Below are 27,890 nucleotides of genomic sequence, written 5' to 3' on the forward strand. Positions count from 1 at the left end.
CTGTTTTCTTCTACTACCCTTGAGCCCGGGACTCAGTTTACCCTTCTCTCCAGAAGCTGAAGACAAAGGATCTCCACAGCTCACAGGTTGCTCGTTTTGTGCACCACACAAATCAGGTCTAGTCGCTCCATTCACCCTCCAGTCTTTCTTCCTTGGTCACGAGCTGTGGCTCCTCCCTTCCGCCAAAGCCCAGGAGGAGGAAGGCGAGCCTGATATAAGGTGTCCTAGCGATATGCAGCGCTCGGCAGAAGATACGATTGCTTTTGAAATGTAAGCAAAATGATCACCTCCTATTTTTAAGGTTTTTTGCTACATGCACAATTGAAGGCAGCTTGATCTAGATTTGCCTTCTTCCTTCGTCTATCTTTGCAATGTTAGGATGTGCGAGCCCTGGACAAAAAGAACACTATCGCCCGAGGAATTTACTTTCAAGATGGTTGACTCGGAAGGTTCCAGTTTTCACTAATGGCGGAAGGTGTGTTTCTCATTCCTCCCTCTCCCCGGGTGGCTCCCCTCTTTGCACTGGCCTTGGCTTCCAGAGACCCTGGAGGTGGGAGACCCGGGTGCAGAGCCCAAGGAATGAAGCTGCAGAGGGGTCTGCCAGTTAGGGAGAGAAAAGCCGTGTCTGTGGGAATGGCAGTGGAGAGTACCATTTCTTTCTTTCTGGCTCCCCCCATTCACACTTGATCGCACATTCCGCAGTGTGCAAAGGGGAGCATTGTTTATCCATACAGATATTGAATTGTTGTTCTTCTTATCTGGGCTTCATAACTGTCTGCTTGATTTTCATTTCTCTTCCCCCCGCTTTGATTAATTGCTTCTCTCTTGACCCTGAAACCATTGGCCCGTTCATGCCAAAACCCTGACTCCCACAGCGCTGGGGCCTGGTGAATGAATAGATCCGCCACACAGTCCTCCTTGTTTTCTAGTCTTTGTTAGTGACCGATGATCAGAGGGACTGTTGGCTTTGTGCTGTGATCTGAAGAAAAGACGTCCCGATCGCTTCATTGTTGTCTCCTTTAACTCAGTCAAGGAAGCAGTTTCTTCGGGGTAGGCGAGGTGAAGTTTTATTGAAAGGAGTGTCCAGATTATGATATTGTAAATTAAGTACTCGTTTGATTACCCATCTACCTTTCTTTATAGGAGTGTACTTCATCATAGAGAGAGTCTTGAAAATGTGTATTTTTGTTGAAATTTTAAAAAATTATTATAACAGCACAAAGGTGCTCTTTAAGACTGGTTACATGAAAAAAATAGTTTACAAATGAATAATCCCTCTTTAATTTAGTTTCTGCAAAAACAAATATACTAAGGATTGAATTCGCTTAAAGCAAAGGCAAACCTGAATCGTGACATGAGTCACACAGTGCCACCGAAGCCAAGGCGTGGATACCCCGTGGCCTTGCTTGCTTATCTGTGGCCGCGTACTTGGGCTGCCTTATACACAGTCGCCGACTGGTGTCAACCAGGCCTCTCCTGTCCTGCTGGTAGGTTCCTGCTGCCAGTGACTCAGTATGACTTCATTTATTTGAGGTATCGAGTAAATATTGTCTAGGCTCAGATGGCTCTAGGCATTGTTCCTGTGGCTGGAGGAGAATCGACACCCCATGACCTACAGAACACCTGTGAGAGTTCTTAGCACATAGTTCATGTGGGGTTGTTCCCTGTCCATTTAGACAACCTGATCGTCATGGATGGGGCTCTGGTGTCTGGTGGGGGAGAAGTGCTGTGTGAGGGGCAGGGACCCTAAAGTGCTCTGACTGCTAGTGTGGGATGGGTTCCTTCTTCATTAGCATTTTGCCAGGTTGAGCCAAGAGAGGAGGCTGACGACATTAGTGATAATTGACTATCTAAAGGTGCCTTTCCCCGTTTCTCAGGATGGGATTTAGCCATAGGCTCCAATTAAATCACAAAACACTACGGGGCTTACTGTCTTTGACAATTTCCTTGAAATGTGTTCCAGGAAAAATCCAAATGTCTTTTTGAGACTAAATTCTTTGTCTCTTCTTACGTCAAACCTGAGAACTAGGTTAGAATTGGAGTAACTATAGGTTAGGAACTTTTTGAACGTTAACCTAGTTTACACATAACCTGGTCTTCCAGTTTTAGGGTGGTAATGATAGGATATTTTACTAAGAAGGGACATGATAGGCTAAGTAAGCTGGTCCTAGTCTAAGCTGCCGCCTCATCTGGGAAGGTCTGTGCCATGTGTTCCAAAGGGTAATGAAGGTCTTGCCCCTAACTAAGCTCCTTCCCCAGACCAGGAAGGGACACCCCAACCACCAACTCAGTCATCAACCCTCAGTGCAAATGGGGCTACACTCTGGGGTGTGATTTTGCCAGGGAAGCCAATTGACCCATAGACAATGCTTCCTTTCTCAGAATTACTTGTCTTGGCCCATTCCTGCTCTCCAGGAGCATTAATGCCTATGAGTTCCTACTTTCCATTCATCAGTTATTCAATCAATTCATTCATCCCCATTTCCCTGGGCCTGCTGCCCATAAAGCACGGTGCTCCATGTTGGAAATGCCAAGCTGAACCAGACCCACTGCACGTTTTCCAGGAGTGCACGGTCCAGCGGGATGAGGCCTCCATGTGCACAGGCAGCAAGCACAGCCCTCTTTGAGAAGTGCTGTGATTGAAATATGGACAGAGCATCAAAGCAAACAGAGCAGGTGCCAGTATGACAAATGAATGGCTTACTTGTAATAACATCCACCACTATGAGCTAAAAGCTGAGACGTTCCTCAAAAGCACTCATTGCTCAGTATTGGACTTCGTCTTTTCTTTGCTAGTGATACACGTGGGCAAATGTGTGTTTCATCGGCAGGGGGGGCAGGGGACGTGTTCTTGGAGATATTGGCTTTGTTATAGTGCCCGCCCTGAAAAAAATGAGCACTGAAGGTATAAAGCATACACTTCAACCTACCCAAATGGGGAATTATTTTTAGATAATTGCTACTTTAAAAGTATTTACATCTTGAGACATCATCTCAGGACATGTCTTTAGATATGGATGGATCAATCGTTAGTAAATTTGTGGATGTGTCATGAATTCAGAATGTCAAACAGTACATTGGATGTGGAACTGGGAGAAATTTTTCAGCCGCCAAATTTATGCGTATGGAAACAGAGGCGGATTGAGAAATATAGTAAAAATCGCACCGATACCAATTGAAATGGAAATTACTTGAGTTGATAATGAGTCTTGATTAAGGGAAATGCCTGCATTAGAGATTTTTAAAATGCATCTGAATTATTATTATTTATGTGCTACTTAATTGACACTCATCCTTTGCTAGCCTGCATTATTCGGAGTAGGAGTGTGTTGTGTGCATATGTGCGCGGGCGTGCGTGTGTGTGTGTGTGCGTGCCCATGCACACGCACTGTGTCACCTCTGCTTATCTAAAATGCAAGCTCCTTCATAAGGAATACAGTCAGTGATATTGTCATAGCGATGTAATGGGACAGATAGTAGTTACACTTGTGAACACAGCATAAAGTCTAAACGTGTCAAATCACTAAGTTGCACACTTGAAACTAACATAACAGTGTGCGTCAATTATATATATAAAAAAAGTGCAGACCTTACCAAAAATAAATAAATAAAAATAAAATATAAGCTCCTTGAGGGCAAGGATTTATCGAACTCCTAAGGCCTATGTGTTCAGTGAGTGCTATTTCCACTGCTGCTTTTGCCCAGGCTGAACCCAGATCAATGGTTCAAATCCTGCCAACTCAGGCCAAGCAGGGATCTCTTCTTAACTTCAATCCCCAGCTCTTTCTGGGGGCATTGGCACATCATTATGATACTTTTGCGTAAGGGCTCCTAAGTCCTGGGAGTGAAGGAGTTACTGGGAGCAGAGCTCTTCTCTCTTTCCTCAGAAGAGCTGGGTAGTAACATCTGCCAGGCTTGTGAAGGGGAACAGAGCCGAGTGATGGCTGCTAGGGTAGCACAATGTGTATGTGATGGAAAGCATGAATCCAAAGGAATTTGGAACGCACGTAATGGAGTAATAAGGATGAATAGTTCAATTAAATCCAGTAAAGGACCAACTAGTCACGGGATCTGGAAAAAGCTTGATGATGTAAATGAAGATAGGGTCACAGCAGGGCTCCCAGTGCAACGGAAAGGTTGCCAAGGCACCCAGGCATAAATCTAAGACTTGATCATTTTCGTTTGCAATACGGTGCTGTGACAAAACGCAGGGAGGAAATGTCGCACGCATAGATGTCTATGGAGAAAGCCACCAGTCACCTCGAACACTGCCTCTTACCCCTCACACTTGGGATGGAAATTGCTGGAAGATAGGGGCTTCTGTTTGCACTTTATGTCACTCAGTACTTGACAGGTAGTGTGACTCCAAGGACGGTTTTGTGGGGCAAATGCAAACACAGCCGAGAATGGCCCCTTGAGGAGAAAGTGGGAGGTCGGAAGACTGAAATCTTTATTGGACAAAAGGTCAACATTCATGAGTGAGAGGAAAGAGGAGGTGTTTGGGGGCGGGGAAGGGACTGAGGAAGAAATTCCAAAGCAGGCTGCAAATCAGGCTCAGGAATGTGTTTCAATGAGCAGAGGAAGTGAACTCGAAGCTGTTTCTGATACATTCAGGCAGGGGTGGGAAAGAAGCTGAAGAGAGCAAGTGAGGTAAGGGTTCATAGGGGAGCGCAGGCTGGTCCGTAGGGATGAAAGGGCTCTGCAAACCGTGAAATTCCCAGCAAGCTCAGGACATGTGTTCTGACCGGGCTTTTGCCCAGAGCCATGTTGAACCATCCCAGTTGGGTGCTAACTACCCATGGTGATGGCACCTTTCTTTCAGGATGAGTGTGGTTGAAGGGGGGAGTTCTCCGGATTCTACAGCCGATGCTGTAGGACAACAAGGACGGTCTCTGCTGATTTCCCAGCTCACACAATCATTAGTAACCACCAACTGTGCTGGTTACTCTCTACCTACTTCCCCGCCTACCCCAAATCATTCTCCTCCCTGTCCTGCTTAGCTCTGTGTCCTGGGATGTTGACCCCCACCCTGGAGGGTTGCTCTCCTTCCACTCCCTGGATTCACCCGTGGCTCAGCCAGTGAGAAGCAGGAGATCAGAGCTTGGAAAGAGAGAGAGAGGTCAGGGTATTTCTTCCCTGCTCTCTCCCTGCTTCTTTGCCTCAACTTTGGCAGTTGTTCTGTGTCACCCCAGCCTTGGCCTTCTCTGGGTTCTGGTAACTCTCCTTCCCCTGCCCCTTCCAGCCTGGACTGGTGATAGCTTCCTACCGTTGTAGTCTCTGGGGTTGTGCCAGGCTCCAGTGCCCGACACTAGTCTCCATCCTCTGTGTGCACTACCCCATTTATTTATTCATTTATTTTTAAAAAAGATTTTATTTATTTGAGAGAGAGAGAGAGAAGCAGACTTCCCACCAAGCAGAGAGCTGGACATTGGGGCTCAATCCCAGGACCCTGAGATCATTGACCTGAGCCAAAGGTAGACGCTTAACGGACTGAGCCACCCACGTGTCCCTGCACTAACCCATTTAATCCTTCCAACACTTTATTGGGGGCACGGAAAGATTAAGCCACTTGCCCAAGATCACACAGCGAACGGCAGAGTCAAGGTTTGATCCTATGCAGTTGAGTGTGAGACACGGAGCACTCACCACCGACACATCGTACCTCTCTCCCTCCTTGAATAAATTTCTTGGAGCACATCTAAGAATGAGAACGTGAGACCCAAAGAGCACCAAAATCCATGCTAGGGAGGCTCATATGCTAAAGCTTATTCATAGGAAAATCTCTCAGATCATAATCAACTCTTTTTTTATGCCTAATTCTAACAGGAGAGGATATTCCTATTCTAGTGGTTCTCAGCCTGGTTGCACAACAGACTTACCTGGGAGAGTTTTCAACTATCCCCATGGCCAGGCCAGGCCCCAGCCTAATGAAATCACAACTCTGGAGATGAGACTCTAACATAGATAATTTTTTAAACTCCCAGGAGATTTCAGTGTGCTGTCTTAGCACTCGGCAGCAATTGCTAGAAAGCAAGGGTTATGGGTGAATAGGCCTGACGCCGTGCATTAAGAGTAACAGCTAACAGCTAGGCAAAGGGAGGGTAAAGAGGAGCTATGGGAGTTTGCCCAAGAACCAAAGGGAAAAAGCATGATCTGGGTTCGAGTGCTGCGTGGAGGGATCCAAGGTCTGAGGACACCTTATTTTCTTATTATTACATTAGAGCAATTGCCCTAAGTCACTTGAAAGGACAGAATTCTTGTCAATGTACTTTGTTTATTGAAACAAAGCCTTTTACCCCCAAATATTCCATCAGTAAGGTCATTCTTAAACAGGGTAACTTTGGGTATCTGGAAGACTCACTTACAATACAATATTTTCGATTCATCCATAGATCGGCCATCTCTAGTGAATGAGGAACAGAGGTGTGACATCAACTGTTTATCAAAACACACCTGTTGACCTTCAGCAGAGAACAACGTTCACCTGCTCCTGATTCACGGTCACAAGTGACATTTTTACATGTTTTGGTCCTAGCATGGGTGATTGCACAGAGAGAAGGGCTCATCAGGCCATGGTAAGAACGCGGCTGAGCCAGCCGCCAGTCCCCTTGGAAATGGTCCTGGCATGAGGAAAATGCAGGCTTCGTCTATTTAGACGTCGGACGTGGTCTCCTAATTGTTATTGTTGGTTGTTCCTTTTGGACTGGGGTTAGAATATTCCAACAATCTGTTCCTGACGGCAGACCAAACAACTTTTATTTCTTTCTTATGTTCTCGTGGCTGGCCTTCTTGTTTACATGCTTGCCTGCAAAGAGCGGGTGTTGGGGTGTGATATGGCTCGCATGCAGCCCTGCAGCTGGCATAGGTCCACTGTGGCCACGGGCTCATGCTCCCCACTATTAGCCATTAAACTGAGGCGAATTCAACAAAGGTGAGCACACAGCCTCTCTTCTCTCACCCACCTCTCCGCTACAACTCTGTTCCCACTAATTCCTTCCCTCCCTGCCCTCAAAGGGCCCTGTGCTGTGTTTTATTAGCACACCCTGAAACCAAAGATTTCAGCCAGGTTCACAGGGGGAACTTTGGGCTGTGGCTCCTGGGGAAGACCTTCTACCTGCTAAGTTTCTCATCTGTGGCACCACTGACATTTGGGGCCACATCATTCTTTGTGGTGGATGCTGCCTTGTGCGTTGTGGGACGCTTAGTAGTATCCCTGGCCTCGACCCACTAGGCGCCAGGAGCACCTCCTCCCTGAAGTTGTGACAATGAGAAATATCTCCAGACATTGCCAATATCTCCCAATGGGGGAAAATTGCCCCTGGTTGAGAACCATTGTGTTAGGAAAAGATACATGGAGACCCTAACCTTCAATCTCCAGTGGACGTGGGGGTCCTGGACTAAACTAATCTTAACGACTTTTACCTTAATGCCTGGCTGTGAGAAGTGTGGGCTGTTGTCCTCTGTCTAAACTGTTGTCATGGAGATGAGGAATTAGGCCTGTTCTATACAGGATCCCCACCCCCCTCGACCCCTGGGGTGGACTGGGATCTTTCCAGAAGTCAGTTATCCCGAGGTGATATGAGTGATCTTCCCCATGGGGTAGGCTGGTTAGCTTCTATTTGTTCTTCCAGAACCTTCTCCACTCTTCTCTGCTGTGTGCCTGAATCTCACATCTATTTTCTCGCTGGAGGGCGAAAGGAGGTGAGGTCAGAGCTTTTATTTGTTAGCATCCCTCATCCCGCAACATCGCTGTAGGCTGACTGCTGTGCCCCTGGGCCAAAGGTCTCAGCTCCTGTCGGGTGTGGCGAGGGAGGCCTCTCTTGTACTAGCCTGGACCCCTGCACTGCCCTGTGGTTTTGCTATGTTCTGCCCTCACTCGTAGCTGGTGCTGGAATCAAATTCTCTGAGTTCCTGTTAAGTTAGGATAATTGAATAGGTCCTATATTTCTCGCTGGAACCTTGTCTAATGCACAAAGTCATGGGGATTTGATATAGAGAATACATGGACTTTCAAGGTCTCTTCTACCCCCCAGATTCTGTGATGCTCTGGTAGGCACAGGTGTGTGCCTCCCTATTAAGATTAGTTTAGGCATGAGTTTGTGACCCATTCTGGTTTAGTTGAAAAGGGAATTCTGCAGGGAGGCTACTGGTAAAGTTTCCTCTTAAAAAGAGATGATAAATCTTTTTCCCTTTATCCCACCTCTGGACACTGTGAGAGGGTGTGACATCCGGAGCTGCAGCAGCCATCTTGCTGTTATGAAGATAGCAAAGTTCAAAGATGAAAGGGTCTTGGTCCTTGATGACATCTTTTAGGTAATGAACTAACCAAATTCAGAACTACTCTTCCCCCAGAATTATGTTATATTATAAATGTTCTTATTGTTCAAGCTAATTTTACTTGAGGTTTCTGGTACTCGGCCTACAGCCCAAAGGACCCTTAATGCACTGTTCTAGGTCTCATCTCATTTAATTCACTAATAAACTGGAATCTTTTGTTTGGATCCTCCTTCTCTTGTTGGAATTCTTCTCTTTTCTTTTTTCTTCTTTTTTCTCTTTCTTTCTTTTTTTCATTTAATTACCGGGCTATCTTTTCTAGCAAGAGGTCCCATCCAGGTGATCCTACCTGGTGCCATTAATTCCATTACCATGTGGACACTCATGACTCCAAATGTAAATCTCTAGTCCTGATCGTCCAGCCCTGTGTATACAACTGCCCACTCAGCCTGCCCCTGGCACAGCCAATGGACAACCCTAACTTAACGTGTCCCAAACAAGCTGTTGGTGCGCCCTCTCAAAAACTTCTTCTTCTCCAGGCTTCTGTATCTCAGTTAATGACATCCTTTTCTTGTAAAGGCCAAAATATTAGAGTCAGGCTTTACTCTTTTCTTATTCCATGGCATGAAACTCTTACCCTACATCTAATTGTTTAAGGTTATGTTCGAAACATTTGTTTCTTACCTCTTTCACCTCTCCCACTCTAGTTTAAGCCATGAATGTCTATCTTTCCCTTAAGGGAGCAGCCGGTCTTCCTGGCTCTTCCTGCTTCCTCTCTGGCCACTCAACAGTCTGTCCTGAGCACATCAGCCCAAGTGAGCATTCTCAAAGAAGTCAGACCTTGTGAATCCCCTGCTCAAAACCCTGCAGTGATTTCCTGTGTCGCTTAGAACACATACACTCCAAAGTCATTATCCTGGCCTCTAATGCCCCAGATGTTTTAGACCCTAGACTGCCCTCCAAATAACTCTTTACTGCGACCATATGGGCTTGTTTATTTTCCTCAAACGTGCCAAATAAAATGACCTTCACACTTACCACTCCCCATTCTGGAACGTTCTTCTGCCAGCTAGAGTCACGTCACATCACTCACTTTCTTTAGGCCTCAGCTAAACTATCACTGCCTCTGAAAGAACTTCCTTTACCGTGACCTAAACTAGCATTCCTTTTCATTCTTGTCTCTTTACTTTGCTTTATTTTGATCCTTGCAGTTCACCACTCCTTGACGATCAATTACATATGTATTCACTGCTTATTATCCGTCTCTCTGACTTGCATATGAATTCTGTGGGAGCAGGGATATCTTTTTGCTCACTGCTGTGTCTTCTGCACTGGCAGTGGTAAGATTTGTTGGGTGAATGAGTGGTTCAAATGCCACCATCCCCTTACGATATAGCAGGCAGCTGAAGTAGAATCTTAGGTTACAAAGAAGGAAGAAGGGCTGCTAGGATGAGAACACAACCCTTGACTCTTCTGGTCCAGGGCTCTTTCTATTGCTTTATACTGTCACCTACATATATGAATAAGCTCATGATTATTTTTTCTTCAAAAGTAATTTGCAATTTTATAGGGAACGAAGTCATCAAGTATAGAAGTGGGTCTCTAATTAGGCAACTTGTGTCAGCAAGCGTGCAGAGAGATTGTGTGTGTGTGTGTGTGTGTGTGTGTGTGTGTGTGTGTGTACAGGGGTGGTAGGTAGTGCTGGGAGGTGATGAGAGGTGCACAGGACCTTTCTGGGTTTGGAAATCATATCACACCACAAATCCAGTCAATACGTAACCTGGACACTTCTTTGCCCTATAGCAAGGGCCAGGGGTCGAGTAGAAGCATCTTCATGAGTGAGTGAGCTTTCTAAGTTTTTGGAAGCAATAAGAGAAAGTGAATCATGTAACCTCTTCCAGACTTTTAGATCTCAAATGGGTAGAAGAGAGATTAAGGAAGCCAATAGTAAAGCTAATTGTGGAAGACTTGCCTATCATGTTGAGATCCTGCATGGGTGTGTCTGAGGCAGACCCTCCAATATGACATCCAAAGAATAGAATGGGGACTTGTGTTTAGTATCAGGGTCAGATCTTTTAGGAACAAACCAGCAAATTCAGGTCAGCCTGTGGTATTCAAATCAGATGAGAAGCATACATGAAGGTGTTAACCAAGTAGCCTAGTTTGTTATATAAGCTAATAATTAAATCTACCCTTTATCAGTTGAAGATGATGTGTTAAGTGCTATTCGTGATAAAACCAGTACCCATTGCTAGCATTTGTTTTTTGCTTATCACATGACAAGAATATTTCTAAGTGTTTAATAAGCTCATTTGATTCTCATGAGGACCCTTGTGAGGGAGGCACTAGTATTTTCTACATTTTGCTGATCAAAAAGCTGAATTCTAGAGGGATTATGAATTCCCTAAGATTGCTCAGCTGTAAGTGGTGGAGCTGGGATTTGAACCCAGGCTGTCTGAACCATAGCCTGTGCTATATTAAGTTGAATACTGTGCTCTCTCATTTAATGCTTGAAATTCTAGGAAATAGGTACTATCATCCCCTCTTTATAGTCCCTGCATTGTATTACTGTAAAACGATACTGGGACTTAAGCCTCGGTGCGTTTAGCTTGTGAGTCTTGAAGAAATTAGTCATCCTCCTTGACGTTTGTGACTGAGAAATGTGGACAGTTCTCTATGCACTGAAAACTATAAAACACTGCTGAAGAAAATTAAAGAAGATCTAAATAAGTGAGGGAGATAGAATGCGTTCATGAATCGGAACACTCAATATTAGTAAGATGTCAGTTCTCCCCAGATTGATTTCTAGATTCAGCACCATCCCAATCAAAATCTCAATAAGCTTTTTTGTAGAAATTGACAAACTGATTCTAAACTTCATATGGAAACACAAAGGACCTTCTTATAAAAGAAGAATAAAATTTGAAGACTCGACTTCAAGATTTAATAGAAAGCTATTCAAATCAAGATAGTGTGGTATTGGCTTAAAGATAGACAGATTAAAGGAACAGAAATGTGTGGACAACTGATTTTTGACAAAGGTGCAAAGAAAATTGAGTGGGGAAACATATTCCTTTCAACAGATGGTATTGGCACAATTGGATATCTATGTATGAACTTCAATGCATATCTTCCATCATATAAATATTAACTCAAAATGGGTCAGAGATAAATGTAAAACCTAAAACTGTAAAATTTTTAGAAGAAAATATAGGAGAAAATATTTGTGACCTTGGATTAAGCAAAGATTTCTTAGTTATCACACTGAAAAGCATGATCCATAAAAGAAAAAAATAAATAGGACTTCACTAAAATTAAAAACGTCTGCTCTTCCAAAGACCATGTTATTAGAATGAAAAGACAAGATAGAGACTGGAAGAAAATATTCACAGTACATACATCTGACAAAGTAATTGTATCCAGAATATATAAGAAACTCTCAACACTCAATAATAAGAAAACAACCTGATAAAAGAATGGACAAAATATAGGAATAGTCATTTTATTAAAGAAGACTTACAGATAAGCACATGGAAGATGCTAAGTAAAGCCATGGGAAGATATCACTGGTCTACGGCCATACCACCCTGAACGCGCCCGATCTCGTCTGATCTCGGAAGCTAAGCAGGGTCGGGCCTGGTTAGTACTGGGGCACCTGGGTGGCCAGAGTCCTGGGATCCAGCCCCACATCAGGCTCCTCCACTGGGAGCCTGCTTCTTCCTCTCCCACTCCCCCTGCTTGTGTTCATTCTCTCACTGGCTGCCTCTCTATCAAATAAATAAATAAAATCTTAAAAAAAAAAGATATCACTATCCACCTATTTGGATGGCTAAAATTAATAGAACAATTCAACCATACGTAGTGCTGGCAGGGATGTGGAGGAACTAGAATGCTCACATACTACTGATGGACACACAAAATGGTACAACCACTTTGGAAAACATTTTGTCAGTTTCTTAGAAAGTTAGGCATACGTCTACCATGTGACCTACTCATGATCCTAGGAATTTATCCAAGAGAAAAGAAAGCACATGTCCATACTAAAACTTCAATGCAAATGTTCCTAGAACTTTATTTGTAAGTGCTTCAAACTGGGAATAACCCAAGTAACTATCAACAGGTGAACAGATAAACACACTGTGGTCCATTCATACAAGGAATACTACTCAGCAACAGTGAAAAGGAATGAACTATTGATACACACCGCAACATGGATGAATATCACAATAATTATGCTGGGTAAAAGAAGCCGGGAAAAAAAAGGGTACATAGTGTATGTGTCATTTATATAGATTTCTAGGAATTAAAAACTAATGTATAATGGCAGGAAGCAGACTGATGGTTTCCTGGGGATGGGATGGGAGTCAGAAGGGGCAAAATGTGGGATTATAAAAGAGCATGAGAAAACTTTTGGGAATCATGGATACGTTCATTATCTTGATTGTGGTGATAGTTTTACAGGTGTATATGTCTGTCAATATTATCAGAACTCACAATTTAAATATGTGTAGTTTATTATATGTCAATTATACCTCAATAAAGTTGCTAAAAAAACCTCAAGTAGTTAATGTCTATGAACATAGGATTATATGTGTATGACAAGCCGGTATGAGGGCACAAGAGTATACAAACCCTTCCCTAGGTAACTGGGGAGATAGACAGACAGACATGCACATGCACACACACTAATCAAAAAACTTGTAGAGACTAGGGATACTGCTTTCAAGTTTTTAGGCCAGATTCTTTATTCCCTTCACCCCGCCCTCTACGTACAGTTTTATATATTACTGAGGTTGTAGTAAAGCCTCTGAGTTTATTTTCACTTCAAAAGGTTTTTTTGAAATCTAATGCCTTGAGTGCACAAGATTCCAGACAGAATTGTGGGGGTGGGGAGTAGAGAAGTGACGGGGTAAGATGCTGACCTATCACCCAGCGGGTGAGAAGTGCCACCTAACCTTTCAGCTTCTGGAAGCGGAATTTTGTAATGAGCTGTCACTGTATTTATCACCTAACAATTACTGTAATTGGATAAGGTGTGAAAAAACCTGGAAAACATTACTCTGTCAACTACTTGGTATCTTTGATGAAGCTGTCTGTGGCGGGGTCCCAGCTATAATTGCAAATCAGCACGCAGCCTGTTAAAACGGTTTAGGTTCTTTCCATCCCTTTATTCTGCAGGCTTGCTGTATGGCAATTGTTTTGTCAGATCACTAAAGGCAGTAATATGATTAGAACATCGTGATCTTGACTTTGTATATGGTTCAGTCAACATTGCATGGGGCTGGTTCAGCTACAGTTCAAGAAGAGCAGAGTGAAGTCTGAGCCGTTGCTAGGTAACGGTACTGCATGCCCAGGGGCTCTCCATAAGGTGGTACTTACCTTAAAGAAGAGAGCACGGTCTCAGGTCTATCAAGTTCATAAAAGTGATTTTGTTGGCATACTTAAGGTGGAACCAGCTCACAGTATCAGATACAATTAAAGTAATTTAAAATAATAAAAACAACTGGCAGGGGCGCCTGGGTGGCTCAGTCGTTAAGCCTCTGCCTTCGGCTCAGGGCGTGATCCTGGAGTCCTGGGATCGAGCCCCACATCAGGCTCCTCCGCTGGGAGCCTGCTTCTCCCTCTCCCACTCCCCCTGCTTGTGTTCCCTCTCTCGCTGGCTGTCTCTCTGTCAAATGAATAAATAAAATCTTTAAAAAAAAAAAAAAAAAACAACTGGCAAATAGACTGGAAAGCATTGAGACAGCTCTGTTACGAGCCACATTATCTCAGGGTTGCTTGTTGTCCACAGAATCAGGAAAAAAAGGCTTGGATTTGATCATTCTAAGATCAAATTCTAGGCCATTTGATTTTAGAATGTTCCTGTCAATGTCTTGAGGTATTGTTACTCATAATAAAGATTGTCTCATCAAGGAAACCATCATGCTTTGGCCAACAGTGCCAAGATCATATCTTCTTTAGTTGTTTCCATGTTGATGCACTGTACCATCCAGAGGGCCTCTATGACCCTCTGGTTCTTTTTACTGCTTTTTTGCCAACCAACTCCTTCATTCACATAGCCTTCCTCCAAACGGGCACAATGCAGCCACTTAGTTTTCTGCTAACATATAATCACACGTACATCCTCCTCATTACTGTACCCCCAGATCAGTGGGGCTCAAGTTTGAGATGCTTTCACACACTTCTATTTTATATATAGGTGGATGATTTCTTGGCTTCCTTCCACAACTGGCTAATTATATCCATTCCGTTTTACTAGTTTGAATGCATTTTATGTATGCATATTACTAGTTTAACTCCGACAGCAGCCTTATTTCCAAGGTTTTTGGAGACACCTAACCAGCCTGCCTCCATCTTTCTTGCTCACCATTCGGACCTTTGATTCGAGTCCAAGATTTGCCATAAACTAGCATGTGATTCAGTGAATCCATTCATCTCAGGTCTTCAATATGACTGTTAATAACTTGGGCACAATATTTCCCCAACTCACAAGGATGAAAAAAAATTTTTTAAGGGTAGAGCACTGAGCATGAAAACTGAGAATGAGGTAGAAAGATTGAAAAATAAAGGCACATGTAATTATCTTCTGAGCTATTTTTGATACCTGATCTGTAAATCTAGGAAATGCCATCGTGTTTTGGTTGAATGAAGTAATATAACTTGGCACTCACTCTATAAATCTAATTCTATTATTATTATTTTTAAGTTTTATTTATTTATTTGAAGGAGATAGAGATGAGAGAGAATGTGAGCAAGGGAGGAACAGAGGGAGAGGGAGAGGAAGAGAATCTCAAGCAGAATCCCTGCTGAGCACAGAGCCCAAAGAGGGGCTCGATCTCACAACCCTGAGATCATGACCTGAGCCAAAGTCAAGAGGCAGATGCTTAACTGATGGTGCTACCCAGGTGCCCCAAATTCCACTATTATTATTGTTATTTGATTTTATGTAATAACGGAATGTTTAGGTTAAATCAGCACCTTAATTTCCAGCCTAGTGGCAGATTCTTATTTTTATTTCTTTTCCCTCCCTAAAACTGAGAAAACTAACATGCAGCCTTTAATGACTCAATGTCAGATCTCCAGGTGAAAATTTTAAAATTCAGGCAAAAAATCCAGATATATAACCTTTGTGATGGTAACGTCAGAATTAAAAAAAAAAAAAAAGGCATGTAACTATGTGTTCAATAGACATTGATCTAGATGGTCAGATGTGTGGCAAAGTTTCATCCAGATCCCCACACAGGAGTCTTTTCCACTAGTGTTCTCAACCTGTCAAGGAGACCATCCTTGCCTGCACCCATTTCCTTATTCTTTATTAGGTATTTTCTGGAAGTTTGTTTCTTCTCACATTTGAACTCAACTATGAGGAAGACCATCTTTCAAGACATATTTTCCATGAGCTAACATGATGGTTGCAAACCAGGATGACACCATCCAGAATTTCTCTCCTTACCAACTGTCTCCACCCTGTAAGCTATCCTGACAGAATCAAGCACAATATGCAAGCCTTACTAGGTGACTTTTGGCCTCTGAATGAAGCATTTCAGGGTATTCTGTTTCTATTTTTCTTGAGTTTCCACAAAGTAATTTTATATCCTTAGGAGCCAAGAAGCATTTCCCGTAATTAGGGTTTGCTACTGGCACTTGCTCCTTGAAACATTCATCTGTCCAGCTCTCAGATTGAGAGGACTGCACTGGAATTGTGGGGTTTGGAGCAGGGTGGTCAGCAGCAAAACAATAGTATTACAATCACCAAGAAGTCCACTCCTCACCCTGGAGTCCTGCATAGAAGGTTCTAGAAACAATGCTTCAACTGTATCTTGAGATCTTATGAGTCTTTTTATATGTTAATTGGAATTACTAGGAATGGGCAAGAGGCCTTTTGGCCAGCACTGAACTGAGCGGTCACTGATTAGCTCTGTGTAACTGGTATTCTCTGGGTCTCAGTTGCTTCAACTAAAAAACACTTGAAGGGATTGAAAACAAGGGGCATCTAAGGACTCCCTGAGACAAACACTATTAGCATCTTTGTACTTGTCAACATTTCTCAGCCTTCTTCAGGTCAGTGGAATGCTGGTTAACCAATTCTCCACTTTCCTGGCTTGTTTGCTAAAGTGCCCCATACCTTCTCTCTTTTTATCTACACTGCTGGAAGTGAAGGACCCTGAGATGGTGGGGCCACATGGTAGAAGAGGCCCAGATGCCAGAGGAAAGCTGCCCGAGAGAGCCAATTACTGTTGCAGGAGTGAGGACACAACTGTATTGTGCTACAACACCAAGATTATAGGGCTTACTTGTTGCCGCAGCTCACTGCAATGCTAGCCTGACTAATGTATTCTTTCAGCCCTACAGTTCTGTGTAGGCAGTGTACAGGGCCACGTCAGAAAGAGGTTTGAACATAAGAAAGAAGACTAGGTGGAAACCTACTGTTTAATTGGATGTCGTACTCAAAGATGCTTTTCTGAGTGAGCCAGGGAAAAGAGCAAGGGGCTCTGGGTAATACTTAAAGGTTAGGGGATGCATGGTTCCTTTAGTGTAACAATGACTCTGTCTGTGTTACAAGGCCCTGGTCAAACCGGTAGGAGTATCTTGGGGAAATAAGGACAGAGACCCCCTTCATCTATAAGAACTCAAAGTAGGTCTAAGGACAGAAAAAGCTCACCGATTCCTGTACTTGTGGTGTTAGTGTGGAGGCGATGAGTACAGAGTCACCTTGGACTTCTCGGTGATTGTAATACTATTGTCGTCCTGCTTGTAGATTTTTTTTTTTTTAATTGCAAGGAAACTGACCAGGTCTGGGTGGCTGGTGATCATTTGGGGAAAAATAGACTGTTTCTCTCATGTTCTCAGTTTAGTCCTTTTTCAGAATGGATTCCCACAGATAGTGTTTTCATCTTGACTTATTTTTACTGAGTGAAAGTACCATTTTAAAGAAACCCCCAAAGCTTCATATTTTAGAATAAATGAGACCTCTTTCTGTGGGAAAAGAAAGCCACAGAAGACACTGGGAAACCACATGGCCCCATGTTACATCAGGGGAAGTCTGGTAGGGATGTGAAAGCCCATCTCTGCTCAGGGGTCACTTTCCGTGTTCCAGCTCCTGTTTACTTCCTGGACCTCGGTCAGGTGTCTTTTTGACAGTAACATTCCTGCTGCAGAGCTGGGCTTTGTGATCCACAATCAGACGCAGAAAGCCTTCAGCAATCCCATCCCGGGGAACTCAATTTTCCTTGATTTCAATGAGAAAGTTAAATCTCTGTCCAGACAGTGCTTCTTCACAGGCTTTGCAGCTCTTACACCTGCAGGACCCTTCATCTCTGGATATGCTTCCCATTTTCCAGACAAACTCGGGGGACCTGCATCCCCCAATAAAATTCCTGTCTGTGCTAAGTTGCCTTGTAGTCGTGATTTATACCTCAATAAAACTACATCTTGAAAAGGAGAATGGGTTTGATTCTATAGCTGACATAATTTATGCCTGTTTTAGTTTTGGAATGCACAGTATTTACGCAAGGGGAGAAGTCTTTGTGATGACATGTATATACCTACATCTACAGAACTAACGACAATGGGGACAGTGGAAATGTCCCCAGGCATCTAAGTACTGGCCTCCCATTCCTACTGAGAAAGCACCCACAGACTCAAGCAGGGGGCCTCCAGATTCTGGGATCAGGAACCCCCACGAGGCTTGCTTAAATGATGTATTCCTGGTCTTCACCTTAGATCTCCTGATTTAGATTCACTGTGAATGGGGTCCAGTAATTTGTTTTGAGAATCTTTGCTGGGGATTCTGATCACACCAGAATTTGAGAAACATTTTCCTTCAGGTGAGGAGATCAAACCTCTATTTCTGGTTTGAAATTAGTTACCACCAATTATTTGCTGAAGAAAAGGGAAGGGAAGTCATGCTTTTTTGGATGCCTTGTTTGTGTCAAGCATTGTGACTGACACTCTTAGAACATATTATTTAAAATTTTCCAACGGTCTAACAAAGTTGGCATTTTGCAGAAGAGAAATTGGAGGTTCAGAGAGGGTAAAAAATATTAGTAAGTAGTGGGGTAGAGAGTTGAACCCAGATCTCTTCGGCTCCAACCAGCATACATTTCCCATGAAGCCACATTCCCTGACGATTCCACTGGGTGTTTTCTGTGCACCCAGAATTGCACCAAATGTTTTAGGGTTCATAATAGGTCACCCTTTAATCCACTGAGAGATATTATGAGAAATTTCTTAAGGAGATGATGGTAAATCTTTTCATTCACTTGAGGGAATTTCTCCTCCCTTATACTGTGGACACGCAGTGCACTGACCAGAGACCCCACTTGAGAGTGAGCAATCATCTGTCAGCTCCCGAAGATTGGGTGATGGGTGGCTCTCAGCTGAGTCCTCCCGAGATTGTCCTCAGCTGAAGAGAACCTCTTCATGCATGTCATACCATCCCCCGCCCATCCCATGACTGGGCCAGGCAGGGGTATAAAGGCCTAGCACCCTTACCTCCATTCCAGACAACTCTTCCCATGCACGGAAGACTATGTGGTCAGCCTGGGTCTTAACTATGACTGCAGTGTAGTCCAGCTCCCCTCCTGCCTCATCCCGCTGCCTTTGTTGCTTATAGATATTCCTGAGAGCATCTCCCATAACCCCCTGCATGCCAATCTCCATCTCTCCAGAGTCTGCTTCCCTGGGAACTTGACCTGTGATGTTGTTAAATCGAATTTTCCTTGTGGATACATTATGGTTATATTTGGGCAGTGTGATGGGCTTAATTGTGTCACCCTCCAAATCCATATGTTCAAGTCCTAACCCACAGTATCTCACAATGTGACTTTATTTGGTCTTTTAGGAGTTGCGTTGGATACAGGGCATTCAAGGTAAAATGAGGTCATGTGGGTGGGCCCTAATCCAATATGACTGGCGTCCTTATAACAAGAAGAGATTAGGACACAGACACACACAGAGGGAAGACCAGGTGAGGACACAGTAAGAAGGCAACCATCTGCAAGCCTCAGGGGAAGCCATACCTGCTGACACATCTTGATCTTGAACTTCCAGCCTCCAGAACTATGAGAAAGTAAATGCCTGTTGAAGCCATCAGTCTGCAGTACCTGTTACGGCTGTCTGAGCAGACTAACAAAAGCAGATTTAGAGGTATTCATTTCAGTCCTTATTCTTTCATCTTTACTCTCAAGGAACAACCTGGAAATCTGAACAAGTTAAATTATCCTTGAAGTGTATGGAGGAAAGCTAATAATTCTCAGTGCATAAAGTTTTCATATTCCCTAAAATAGGTCATATTTATTTAAGGGGTGAGAAAAGAACATGTGTTGGGGCACCTGGGTGGCTCAGTGGTTAAGCGTCTGCCTTCGGCTCAGGTCATGATCCCAGAGTCCTGGGATCGAGCCCCGCATTGGGCTCCCTGCTCAGCGGGAAGCCTGCTTCTCCCTCTCCCACTCCCCCTGCTTGTGTTCCCTCTCTCACTGTGTCTCTCTCTGTCAAATAAATAAAATCTAAAAAAAAAAAAAAAAAGAGAAAAGAACATGTGAATTCCTCCACTTCGTTGCAGCTCCCTTTTTAGGATGTCGCAGACCTATGGCAGGTGTAAATACACACTTTGATGACGAGTTTGGACCTGCAGTGAACTTGTATCTAATGGGAGAAAAGGGACACAATTTGTAAGTCCTGTCAGTCAACAACATTTTGGCCATTCGTGAAGCAAGAGTCCAGCTGGATGTTTTTTCTTTAGATAAACCATCACAGACCGTGTCCAACTGCTAGCTTCCTGCCTCAGTAGAAAGGGGAAGAGTGAGGAATGCCAAAGAAAAAGTTTTGCAGTTTAAAAGATTTTTTTTTTCAGCATTCTTGTTTTTCCGAGCCAGCTCCATCGCCAGGGATGCATTGGGAAACTGCCTACCAGCTTTCTGACAGTGAAACAAGACAACCCTGAATTGTCATCTGCCAGTTTCTGTGGTGTAAATACCCCCACCACGGCCCCTGTTAAGTTACCTATGTGAACTCACTGGGAAGGACGAGCCCAGTCAGATCTGGGGAGCTGGAACGAGCTGCCTCCTGATTCCTACAGAATCGTGAAGGAAGGCTGCCTGCTGCCCACCTCTCTGCAGCTCACGATGGCCCTCCGGGTGTGAGCATGCGCTCTCCGCCTTCCCTCCGTGTTTGTGTTTGCACGGGTAGCTCGGGGCGTGCTTTCACTTGCTGAGTTGTTTGGTAAAGGGCTTGCTTTTAAGAGTATTTATAAGCATAGCACAGATTTCCCCCAGGGTGTTTCTTTTTTTTTTTTTTTTTTAAGATTTTTTTTATTTATTTGACAGAGACAGAGACAGCCAGCGAGAGAGGGAACACAAGCAGGGGGAGCGGGAGAGGAAGAAGCAGGCTCATAGCGGAGGAGCCTGATGTGGGGCTCGATCCCATAACACCGGGATCACGCCCTGAGCTGAAGGCAGACGCTTAACCGCTGTGCCACCCAGGCGCCCCCCCCAGGGTGTTTCTGACCGTGACCTCACGGTGTCTTCATTGCAGCTTCCCAAACCAGTCACAGCACAGGGGGCTCAGGAGAGCAACCCAGTCTAACCTGACCCAGATTCCTAAAGGCTCCATCTCTCCCCTAGCCTTTCCTTGCACACTGCTTCTCCCATCTTCTGCCTTGAGTGATTTCTTTGAGCCGCATAAACTCTACTTTCTATGTGCTGTAGGACTCGGAGTTTCACCGGAAGCCTCTGTGGGGGGTTTAGAATGTGCCAAACACAATTATAAGCAATTTGCATACTTCGGCATCACAACAACCCCTGCAAAGAGGTGCTCTTCTCACCCCATTTTATAGATGAAGAAACTGAGGCACAGAGAGGTTCAATAACTTGTTAAGATCCTGCCACTTGTGAGTGGCAGGGCTGGGATTCGAATCAGGCAGCATGGCTTCAGGTCTGGATCTTTTACCAGCACGCTGCCCCCCAGAGAGCGGGAGGGACGTATCCCTAGAAACCATTGATGACAAGGAGTCAATGCTCCTTTTTGCTCTCAGGTCGTACTGATAATTGCCAAATTTTTCCATTCTACTTAGTCTAGTGTGACGTTACACACAAGTGTGTACGTGTGTGCGTGTAATATTGACATACAGTTCAGTAATGAGAAAAGAAAAAAGAAAAACCTAACCAGAAGTGATAGAATTAATGATCCCAAGGACTTTTGGTCTCTGAACATAGATGATTCTAAAGCAAATGAAAGATTTCAGGTGGTAGAATTGTCTGGTTTTCAGATCCAGAATACCGAAAGTTGAGAAGCAACTTTGTATATTTGAAATACCACAGTGCTAATGTTCATTGCAGGGACTCAAATGGAATGAAATATTGGCTTACGTTCGAGAATGCTAAGGTGTTTTTTATTTTTATTTTTATTTTTTGCTTTGTTTTTGTCTCAAGTTAGTGAAACTGGCTGAGTAGGTCTAAATAAATGAGGAGAGACTATTTTTGTTTCACTCCTCATTAAGAAATTAACATTCATGCTGAGTGACTTGAGGAATCACAAATAAATGTAATTTGCTCCAGTTTGAATTTGTGCAGGACTCCTCCCTTATCTGTGAAGCACACATTCCAAGACCCCCAGGGGACGCCGGGAGAAGCAGAGCACCGCACCCTATATACACTATGCTTTTTCCAGTAGGTCCCTGCCTATGATAAAGTTTAATTTATAAATTACACACTGTGATTAACAACAACAGGAATCAGAGAGAATGATTATAATAATATGCTGTAATAAAAGTTATGTGAATGTGGTCTCTCTCACTCCCAAAACACCTTAGTGTCCCGTGCTCACCCTTCGTCTTGTGATGGTGTGAGATGATCAAATGCCTACATGAGATGCAGTGAGGTGAATGACGTGGGTATTGTGACATAGGGTTAGGTGACTATTGACCTTCTGATGACATTCAGAAGGAGGCATCTGCTTCCAGAACGCAGTTGACCGTGGGTAGCCATAACTGTGCAGTGCTAAACCCTGGGTAAGGGGGGGACTACTGTCATTGGGTGTGGTTGAAACTTCTATGGAATCCAATTCTGTGACAGATTTTTGTCATGGAATCTTGGGACTAGGGGGACTTTTAAGAGTCATTATTTTAAAACATTACAGTGAAAAGGCAATCTGGTTTTTAAAGACTTCCATGCAAATCCCTTTATTTCTCAAAGAAATGTTTAAAAAAAAACATTTGTCATTTTACTTAACTTATAGACTTTCTCCCACAAATGAAATAGGGCCCTTTTTGGATTGACGTGACTGCCCAGTTGCTTTCTTATTTGTACTGATGGTTAGCTCTCCCTGTGATACAGACGACAGATTGCGGATCTCAACACATAAGGGAATTAAGCTTTCTTTTTCTTTTTCTTCTTCTTCTTCCTCTTTTTTTTGGGGGGAAGGTTTAGTTATTTATTTGAGAGAGAGAGAGCATGGGGGGAGAGGGGGAGAGGAAGAAGAGAATTTTAAGCAGACTCCGAGCTGACGCGGGGCTCGATCTCATGACCCTGAGATTACGACCTAAGCTAAAACCAAGAGTTGGGTGCTTAACTCCCTGGGCCACCCAGGCACCTCTTAACCTTTTTTCTTTTGAGCACAAGTTTCTTCATATGCATTTTTTTCATTTCATCCTCAGGACAATCTCCCTAACTCCAGTTTATAAATTCAGAAACAAAGATTAAAAAGAACCAAGTAACTCGCTCACAGTTACTCAACTGCTAAGCATCAGGGTGACATGAATCCAGCTCTGCCTGACCCCCCAAAGCCACCACACCACCCGTGCTGCCTGCTTCCATTAAAAGTCAATTAACAGATGCATTGCATATCACTTCTTTGACTTAGTTTCTGTAAAACCTTTAGAAAGCCTTGGTTAGATAGGACTATGGACCGTTTTATCCCTAACCTCCACCTCAGGCCAAGTTGACTTTCTTGCGGAATGGCTGAATGGAAAAGAAACAATTTAATACTGATCGGCTGATGGAGAAAGGGGGCACCGGAGAACTGGCTAATCTAACCTAGGGGATCAGCTTCTGAATAGTTCAGTGAGTGTAACTTCCAGACTTGCTTGAGCACTAGTAATACTAAGGGGAATGGTCTACCTTGATCCCAGAAGATTGCTTCCCCTGAGATTGAATGGGAGAGGACTTACTGTGGGCACTAATGTATCCAGCTCAGAAGATTCACCTACCAGAGCAAAATCGGGTGGCCTGCAATCAGCCTTTTAATTCCAAATATTAGTTATAACCCTGAGTGAGGATGGAACACCGTGCAGTTTATTGTTTCAAAGGAATTAGTCTGGATTGAGCTGGACAAAAGGGAAATGGATGAAATGTACGTTTTTCCCATCACTACTCACCGTTGCCCACATTTTCCCAGGTGCTTCTCTCTGCTACGCCAAGGAATGTTGGAGCTCTGGATCTTGAAAAAGACAATTCCCGTCTTAGTCTGCTGACCACCTTCTTTCTTTTCATAACTCAGCTTAAAGGATACACGATCTTCTCAGGCCAGTGTGTGACATTACGGAATTCACAGCCTCTTGAATCTGAAAAGAAGTTTAAAATGTGAAAGTGGGTAAACATCGACAGAGGCTGAGACGCTTTCTATCACTTAAGGATTGCATCAGAGCAGCTGGAAAAGCCAAATCCGTGTCCCATGAATGGGCTCCATCTTTTATTCATTCATTCATGCAATCATGCAACCAAGGAAAGCATTTATGGTACTCTCACTATGCGTTTACCTGGAACGGCAAAGATGCAGAAAATATGATCCTGTCCTCAACGACCCCACAGTCTAATAGGACGTATCAAAAAAATACAGTTCCATAAAATGTCACAGGTCCTCGATAGAATATGAAGTGGATTTGGTGAGGGCGCAGAAGGAGGGAGACGGTAAACTTTGGGTGGAGTCTTGAGTGATGGGTAGATACTTGCCAGGTGCTTCCTATTGGGGCAGAATGGTGGAAGTGAGCGATCCTTCGTGTCTATAGTCTACAATTTTAGTCCTGTCATTGACTGTCATTGATTAAACTTGTTTTCCACCCTTCCACCCGCTGCCTCGTTATTCCCCTTTATGTTGTTGCTTTTATCATTTTGAAGCCACCAAATGTGCCTGACTCTACCTCTCATCAATGGCTCGAGAAGGTCACTGCAGCCATATGCTTTTCTTGTTTCCCTAAAATGAGGAAAACTGGTGCTTTGGCAATGTGGCTTTTAAACAGCTTAGGTGCAAAGCCCAGAATTTCATTTTTTGGGGAAAAAAAAAACGGATTGGGCTTTTGGTCTGTTAGTACAGGCCAGCTTTTCACTCCCCTTTCATGATCTCACAGCTATAAAGTTCAGTTTTGGGATGGGGTATGTGTGTGTGTGTGTGTGTGTGTGTGTGTGTGTGTGTGTATCCTTATGGACCATTGTTGAAATATATATTCTTAGAAAAATCCTGATACTTAAACCACATGGGCTGCACAGACATCTCTTTGAGAACTGGGAATCTGAATCTTTGTAAAAGGAAAGTGTTTTTCCTATCAAGAATGAGAAATCAAAACCAAATGGATGCTTTAAAACGTGGAGCAAAAACACAAGGATTGTGTCTGGATCATAGTATCAGCTCAGCAAACTGTGTAATGCGCTCATCCAGCTGCCCTCATGGGGAAGAGAAGCCTTCTTAGAACTGCTTTCCAAACAGAGAGTAATTGGGAGTTGGTCTCCTTTCACTTCTGCTAGGATGGGGATAGCTTCCTGTAATTTTGGTTTGATAAACACAGTATTTAAAATCTTGGTCAAGATGGGGAGAAGGGAATTTTCCTCTGAGGCACTTGCAGTGGCGAGGCAAGAGGACACGGGCCCATGACTCATTTGCTCTGCCTGAACCCGTCCATGGTTGCCCAAGTATCTGGGCCTCAGATGGTGGAGAAAACCAGCAGTGCAAGTTACTGTTTCCAGAATTCAGTCCATTTCCCCCTGAGGTATTTGTGCCTTGGGGCATTTTAACTGCCCAAGGTGTCTGAGCTTAAAAGCAAGCATTCAGAGCTGGTGTGTCTATGGGTATCCCAAAAACGACAGTTCTAGGAATGATAGATAGATACATAGATAGATACATAGATAGATTTCATTAATTATTATTTAAAAAGATTTTATTTATTTATTCATGAGAGACAGAGAGAGAGAGAGAGAGAGGGAAACAGGCTCCCCAGGGAGCAGGAAGCCCGATGTTGGACTTGATCCCAGGACTCTGGGATCATGACTTGAGCTGAAGGCAGCCGCTCAACCAACTGAGCCACCCAGGCGCCCCACATTAATTCTTTATTGTGATATCTAACACACATAGAAAAAAAAATGTAGAGCTAAATCAATTGTCATAAATTGCCTTCCAGGTGACCCCAGAAGTTTTTCAGCTGCCCTTCCAAAAACAACCCCTTTCTTTAAAGGCAGTAATGCCTTGAGTCCCATGCAGGGGGCCCTATGTTGGGCCTTGTGCTTTTGGGCTTCTAGATTTCCTCCACCAATGTCCCTTTCCAAGGAGAGAGAAGTCCTTGAGGCCAAGAGGCCATGTCCACCTAGAACTCATGTCTCCCTTTCTAGACCATGCACCAACCACCAAGACCTTGGGATGCCCTGTCCAGATGATTCTGAGTCCACTTCCTGGTTTTCCCCAGCCCCTTCCTCAGGTCCACCTGCCCAAGGGGTGCCCTAGGGACAGATATTTGTAGGAGGCTGTGGACGAACATACATGGACACAAAGGACCTTGAGGTATGGGATGGGGCAGAGGGTGGGAAAAGACAGTGGGAGTCTGGGGGCCACTTCCTCTTGTGCCACACATTCCAGTGAGAAGCTCTAAGCAGTCCAAGAATTCTAGGGTCCAGCCTGGCCCTCCAGGTTGCCATGAAGATACGTATGTTGAGGTAAGAGGATAAAACATCTTTTATTTAATATAGTGTTAGTTTAATTTACCTTAAAATATTTAGGCCTATGACTATGATATACAGTTCTCCATTTAAGCCCCAGAAATGTTAGGGATGAGCCCGCCTAAAGGTAACTATCCTATTATGGTGATTACGCCTCCTTGCCTTTCTTTATACTTTACCGTCTACGTCTGCATTCCTATATGCTAGAGTCCCTCTTCCCTGTTTTTGAACTCTGAATAAATCAATCACACAATATGTATTCTTTTATGTTAAATTCCTCTACCCAGCATTATGGTCATGAAATTTATCCATGTTGTTGCCGACAGCTATAGTTTGCAATTTTTATTGCCATATAGTATTCCACTGTATTGAGGCCTATCCATCTTAATGTCAAGGGACAAGTGAGTTCTTTTCAGGATGAAGCCTTTATGAACGATCCTACTAGGGAGACTTTTACCTATTTCTGTTGTTCATATACCTACGAATGGAATTTGCTAGATGATAGATGCACATTTCTTCAACTTTACTGGAAAATACCAAATCGTTTTCCAAAGTGGTTGTACTAATTTATATTCTCACCAGCGGGGTATGAGACATCCTGCAGCTCCTGCCTGGTATTTCTTTTTGTTTTAATCATTCTGTGCTGAGAATATTCTAGTATACTATTCAAAGTTTTTTTTTTTCTTTTTCTTTTTCTCCTCATGATTCATGTCTAAAGATACTGAAGTGATTCTAGGAACTTAGAGTTTCAAGTTGACTGTTGCTAACATCAGTAGAAGTATATACTAGTAATAACTTAATTACTTATAATAATATCCACAGTTTTCATCTGAAATATGGCAGCTAGGAGAAGATCTACAGCCTTGGAAGATTCACAGTAATAAAATCCAAACCAAGAGTGTTGGTCCATATAGCATTTTAAAATAATGGCTTATTAGCAGACTGACCTTAGGGGGGGGGTGAACCAACACTCTAGCTGTGCAGTTGGTATTGACCCTTTCCTTTCATAGAGGTATGCATGTCCCCAGGGCATGCTCTGACAGTTGTGGCAGCTGTGGGCACAGATTGCTGAATGGCCTAACTGGGGCCGGCTGGGGCCACCCCAGAGAAGGAAGATGAGCTGGGGAATGCCGTCAGCTTGCAGCTCATTAGCCACCCACATCTGGCAGCATCTGTTCCTCCAAGAGGCGGCAATAACCATGTGCTCTGGTCAAGAGAAAGCAAGGGACACGCACAAGCCTCTTCTGCAGAAATGAGCACAGCCTCCTCACTGCCCACCTTCTTCTTCCCCTACTTGGGTCCCTGAGCTTTCTCACTTCACCTTCCTCTTGCTGATAACCTCAACCTCCATGCACCTTTGTCCTTTCAATGCACCCTGTCGGACAAAGCCCATCTCTGAACGTACTCAACTGTTTACTTTCTCTCCATCACTCACCCAGCTGTTGAGCATTTCTGGAAAACCCACACACCCTGCAGATGGTGCCACTATATACTTATGGTCACCAGTGCCATCTCGGCCATTGTTATGGTCAGGCAGCCCCTCTCTGTTCCCCTAGTTTGCTCACCCTCCCATTTTCCCACTCTCCTGTTCTAATTATAGATCCTCTTCTAGAAGGATGCATTGGTGCCTACTCGGACACAGTTGGCTGTTGTCCAGTATGCACAGGGCTGTTTCAGAGTTTCTCCACTCTCCTCAAG

The 27,890-nt window shown here is 43.8% G+C and overlaps 1 protein-coding gene across 2 annotated transcripts in view; it reads right to left on the reverse strand.

The window, feature by feature from the left end:
- Positions 1-27,890, reverse strand: part of NEDD9 (neural precursor cell expressed, developmentally down-regulated 9) — a 182,160-nt gene that overhangs the window by 89,406 nt on the left and 64,864 nt on the right. For both annotated transcript variants that reach the window (XM_045811680.2, XM_087857985.1), the window contains exon 2: positions 23,648-23,833. In XM_045811680.2, coding sequence (XP_045667636.1) covers positions 23,648-23,659 — 12 coding nt within the window. In that variant the 5' untranslated portion in view covers positions 23,660-23,833. The remainder of the gene's footprint in view (positions 1-23,647; positions 23,834-27,890) is intronic.

This window comes from Ursus americanus, chromosome 32 (assembly GCF_024610735.1).
Source record: "Ursus americanus isolate L20-20 chromosome 32, mUrsAme1.1.p, whole genome shotgun sequence".
In the NCBI taxonomy this organism is placed as follows: domain Eukaryota; kingdom Metazoa; phylum Chordata; class Mammalia; order Carnivora; family Ursidae; genus Ursus; species Ursus americanus.